At 68.9% G+C, this 4772-nt stretch overlaps 1 protein-coding gene across 1 annotated transcript; it reads right to left on the reverse strand.

Annotated features, from left to right (window-relative positions):
- Positions 1–609: 609 nt before the first annotated feature.
- On the reverse strand, positions 610–2622 carry LOC139022983 (uncharacterized). Its single transcript, XM_070434842.1, has one exon. The coding sequence runs from the start codon at positions 2620–2622 to the stop codon at positions 610–612; it is 2013 nt and encodes a 670-aa protein (XP_070290943.1).
- Positions 2623–4772: the final 2150 nt, after the last annotated feature.

Here is a 4772-nt window from a genome sequence, read left to right on the forward strand (position 1 = left end):
TCGCCGCTCGTTCCCTTGCTTCGTTCGCTCGATCGCGGCAGCTCGTTCCCTCGCTCCTCTCGTTCCCTGCTCGTTCGCTCGCTCGCTCTCGTTCCTGGCTCGCATCGCTCTCGTTCCTTGCTCGCTCGTCTCGTTCCCTTGCTGCTCGCTCTCGTTCCTCGCGTTCCTTCCCTCTCGTTCCCTCCTCCTTCCCTCATGTTCCCCTCATTCTCGTCCCGCGTTCTCGCGTTCCCTCGCGTTCCTCTCTCGCGGCTCCTCCCCTCTCCCGCGCTCCTCTCCTCTGCTCCTCACTCCTCTCTCTCCTCCCTCCCTCTCCTCCTCTGCGCTCCCCCCCTCTCTCCTCGCTCCTCCTCGCGCTCGCCTCCTCTCCTCTGCGCTCCCTCCCTCTCTCTCTTCGCGCTCCCTCCCTCTCCTCTCTCGCGCTCTCTCTCCTCTCGCTCGCGCATAAGGGAGCGAGCGCTCGTTCCCTCGCGCTTGCTCGTTCCCCCGCTCCGCGTTCCGCTCGTTCCCCCGCCTCGTCCCGCTCGCGCTCCGCTCGTCCCCGCTCGCTCCCTCTCGTCCCCGCTGCTCCCGCGCTCGCTCGCTCCCTCTCGTTCCCGCTCGCTCCTCTCATTCCCCGCTCGCGCTCGCTCGCTCGCTCCCTCTCGTTCCGCGCCGCTCGCGCTGCTCCTCTCGTTCCCCGTCGCGCTCGCTCCTCTCGTTCCCGTCGCGCTCGCTCCCTCTCGTTCCCGCTCGCTCGCTCCCCTCTCGTTCCCCGCTCGCTCGCTCCTCTCGTTCCCCGCTCGCGCTCCGCTCGCTCCCTCTCGTTCCCGCTCGCTGCTCGCTCTCGTCCCCGCTCTCGCTCCCTCTCGTTCCCCGCTCTCGCTCCCCCCTCTCGCTCCCCCGCTCTCGTTCCCCCTCGCCTCGTTCCCCCGCTCGCTCACCTCTGCTCCCTCTCGTTCCCCTCGTTTCCCCTCGCTCCCTCTCGTCGCTCCCCTCGTTCCTCGCGCTCCCCCTCGTTCCTCGCGCTCCCCCTCGTTCGCTCCCCTCGCGGCTCGCTCCCTCGTCCCTCGCTCGCGGCTCGCTCGCTCCCTCTCGTTCCCTTCGCTCTCTCGTTCCCTCGCTCGGTCCCGCTCGCTCGCTCCCTCTCGTTCCCTCGCTCGCGCGCTCGCGTCCCTTCGTCCTCGCTTCGCCTCGCTCCCTGCTCGTTCTCGCTCGCGCTCGCTCCTCTCGTTCCGCTCGCTCGCTCCCTCTCGTTCCCTCGCTCGCTCGCTCGGTCCCTCTCGTTCCCTGGCTCGCTCGTCTCGCTCCCTCTCGTTCCCTCTCGCTCGCCTCGCGTCGCTCCCTCGTTCCCGATTCGCTCGCGCTCTGCTCCCTCTCGTTCTCAGTCGCGCTCTGCTCGCTCCCTCTCGTTCCTCGTCGCTCCTCCTCTCGTTCCTCTCGTCCCTCTCTTCCCGCTCCTCGCTCTCGCTCCTCTCGTCCCTCGCTCGCCGCTCGCTCGCTCCCTCTCGTTCCCTCGCTCGGCTCCCCGGCTCGCTCCCTCTCGTTCCCTCGCTCGCTCCCGCTCGTCCCTCTCGTTCCCTTCGCTCGCTCCCCTCGCTCCCCTCTCGTTCCCTCGCTCGCTCCCTCTTCGTTCCCGCCGCTCGCCGCTCCCTCTCGTTCCCTCGCTCGCGCTCCTCGTCGTCCTCTCGTTCCTCTCGCTCGCGCTCGCTCCCTCTCGTTCCCCTGCCGCTCGCGCTCGCTCCCTCTCGTTCCCTGTCGCTCCCTCTCGTTCCCTCTGCTCGCGATCTGCTCGCTCCCTCGTCCTCCGCTCGCTGCTCTCTGCTTCCCTCGCTCCCTCCTCGTTCCCTCGCTCGCTCCCCGTCTCGTTCCCTCGCCTCCCTCTCGTTCCCTCGCACTCGCTCGCTCGCTCCCTCTCTGTTCCCTCGCTCCCTCTCGTTCCCTCGCGCTCGCCTCGCTCGCTCCTCTCGTTCCCGAGTCGCTCCTCTCGTTCCCAGTCGCTCGCTCGCTCGCTCCCTCTCGTTGTCCCTTCGCTCGCTCCCTCTCGTTCCCTAGCTCCCTCTCGTTCCCTCGTCGCTCTCTCGTCCCTCCGCTCCTCTCGTTCCTCGCTCGCTCGGCTCGCTCCCTCTCGTTCCCTCGCTCCCTCTCGTTCCATCGCTCGCTCCGCTCGCTCTTCCTCTCGTCCCTCGCTTCCCTCTTCGTTCCCTCGCTCGCTCGCTCGCTCGTCTCCTCTCGTTCCCCTTCGCTCCCTCTCGTTCCCTCGCTCGCTTCGGCTCGCTCCCTCTCGTTCCCTCGCTGGCTCGCTCCCTCTCGTTCCCTCGCTCCCTCCTCTCGCTCGCTCGCTCGTCTCCGCTCGTCCTCGCTCCCAGGCTCGCTCGCTCGCTCCCTCTCGTTCCTCGCTCGCCTCCGTTCCCTCGCTTCGCCCTCGCGTCGTCTCCCTCTCGTTCCCTCGCTCGCTCTCGTTCCTCGCTCGCTCGCTCGCTCGCTCCCTCTCGTTCCCCTCGCTCCCTCTCGTCGCCCTCGCTCGCTGATCGCTCGCTCCCTCTCGTTCCCCTCGCTCGCTCGCTCCCTCTCGTTCCCTCGCTCGCTCGCTCCTCTCGTTCCCTCGCTCCCTCTCGTTCCCTCGCTCCTGCGCTCGCGCATTCGCTCGCTCGCCGTCTCGTTCCTCGCTCGCTCCCTCTCGTTCCCTCGCTCGCGTCGTGCTCGCTCGCTCCCTCTCGTTCTCCTCGCGCTCGCTCGCTCCTCCTCCCGTCGCCTCTCGCTGCTCGCTCGCTCGTCTCGTTCCCCCCTCTGCTCGGCTCGCTCCTCTCGTTCCCGTCCGCTCGCTCCCTCTCGTTCCCTCGCTCGCTCTGCTTCGCCTCCCTCTCGTTCCCTTCGCGTCCTCGCTCGCTCCTCTGTTCGCGTCGCTCGCTCCCTCTCGTTCCCTCGCTCGCTCGCTCGCTCGCCCCTCTCGTTCCCTCCCTCGCATCGCTCGCTCCTCTCGTTCCCTCGCTCGCTCCCTCTCGTTCCCTCGCTCGCTCCGTCTCGTTCGCTCCTCGCTCGCCGCTCGCTCCCTCTCGTTCCTCCTCGCTCCCTCTCGTTCCCGTTTTCGCTCGCCTCGCCTCGCTCGCTCCTCTCTCGTTCCCTCGCTCCCTCTCGTTCCCTCGCTCGCTCGCTCGCTCCTTCGTTCCTCGTCGTCGCTCCCTCTCGTTCCCTCGCTTCGTCGCCTCCCTCTCGTTCCCTCGCTCCTCGTCTCGCTCCGCTCTCGCTCCTCCCTCTCGTTCCTCGCTCGCTCGTTCTCGTTCCCTCGCTCGCGCTCGCTCGCTCCGCTCGTCGTCTCCCCGTCCTCCGCTCCGCGTCGCTCCCTCTCGTTCCCTCGCTCGCCGCTCGCTCGCTCCCTCTCGTTCCCTCGCTCAGCTCGCGTCCTCTCGTTCCCTGCTCGTCTCCCTCTCGTTCCCTCTCGCTCGCTCGCTCGCTCCTCTCGTTCCCTCTCTCGTTGCTCCGTCCTCGCTCGCTCCCTCTCGTTCGCTCGCCTCGCTCCTCTCGTTCCCCGTTCGCTCGCTCGCGCTCGCCTCGCTCCCTCTCGTTCGCCTCCCTCTGTGCTCGCTCGCTCCCTCGTCCTCGTTCCCTCGCTCGCTCCCTCTCGTTCCCCCTCGCTCGCTCCCTCTCGTTCCCTCGCTCGCTCCCTCTCGTTCTCGCTCCCTCTCGTCCCTCGCTCGTCCTCTCGTTCTGCTCGCGCTCTGCTCCTCTCGTTCCTCGCTCGCCTCGCTCGCTCCTCTCGTTCCCCTTGCCTCGCGCTCGCTCCGCTCCCTCTCGTTCCCTCGCTCCTCTCGTTCCCTCGCTCGCCTCGCTCGCTCCCTCTCGTTCCTCTGCTCGCCGCTCGCTTCGCTCCCTCTCGTTCCCTCGCTCGCTGCTCGCTCGCTCTCTCGTTCCTCGCCGCGCTCGCTCGCTCCCTCTCGTTCCCGTCGCTCGCCGTTTGCTCCCCTCGCCCCTCTCGTTCCTCGCTCGCGCTCGCTCGCTCCCTCTCGTTCCCTCGCTCGCGCTCGCTCGCTCCTCTCGTTCCCTGTTCGCTCGTCGCCTCGTCGCTCCTCTCGTTCCCTCGCTGCTCTCTCGCTCCCTCTCTCCCTCGCTCGCGCTCGCTCGCTCCCTCTCGTTCCCGTCGCTCGCTCGCTCCTCCCTCTCGTTCCCTCGCTCGCCCGCTCGCTCGCTTCCCTTCGTTCCCTCGCTCCTCGCTCCCTCTCGTTCCTCGTCGCTCGCTCGCTCCTCTCTCCCTCTCGTTCCCTCGCTGCCTCGCTCCTCTCGTTCCCTCGCTCCCTCTCGTTCCCGCTCTTCGTTCCCCTCGCTCCTCCGCTCGCTCCTCTCGTTCCTCGCTCCCTCTCGTTCCCTCTCGTTCCCTCTCGTTCCCTCGCTCGCTCCCTCTCGTTCCCTCGCTCGCTCGCTCCCTCTCGTTCCCTCGCTCGCTCGCTCGCTCCCTCTCGCTCCTCTCGTTCCCCTCGCTCGCTCCCTCTCGTTCCCTCGCTCGCTCGCTCGCTCCTCTCGTTCCCTGCTCCTCTCGTTCCCTCGCTCGCATCCCGCTCGCTCGCTCCCTCTCGTTCCCTCGCTCCCTCTCGTTCCCTCTCGTTCCCTCGCTCGCTCGCTCCCTCTCGTTCCCTCGCTCCCTCGCTCCCTCTCGTTCCCTGGCTCGCGCTCGTCGCTCCCTCCCTCTCGTTCCCTCGCTCGCTCCCTCCCTCTCGTCCCTGCTCGCTGCTCGCTCGCTCCTCTCGTTCCCTCGCTCGTCCCTCCCTCTCGTTCCCTGGCTCGCGCCGCTCGCTCCC

The sequence above is a fragment of the Salvelinus sp. IW2-2015 genome, linkage group LG25 (assembly GCF_002910315.2).
Source record: "Salvelinus sp. IW2-2015 linkage group LG25, ASM291031v2, whole genome shotgun sequence".
Classification (NCBI taxonomy): Eukaryota; Metazoa; Chordata; class Actinopteri; order Salmoniformes; family Salmonidae; genus Salvelinus; species Salvelinus sp. IW2-2015.

Bases quoted from the DNA above. Each gene is read 5' to 3' on its own strand.
- LOC139022983 (XM_070434842.1), bottom strand. From the start codon at position 2,622: ATGCGCGAGCGCAGGAGCGAGGGAACGAGAGGGAGCGAGGGAACGAGA.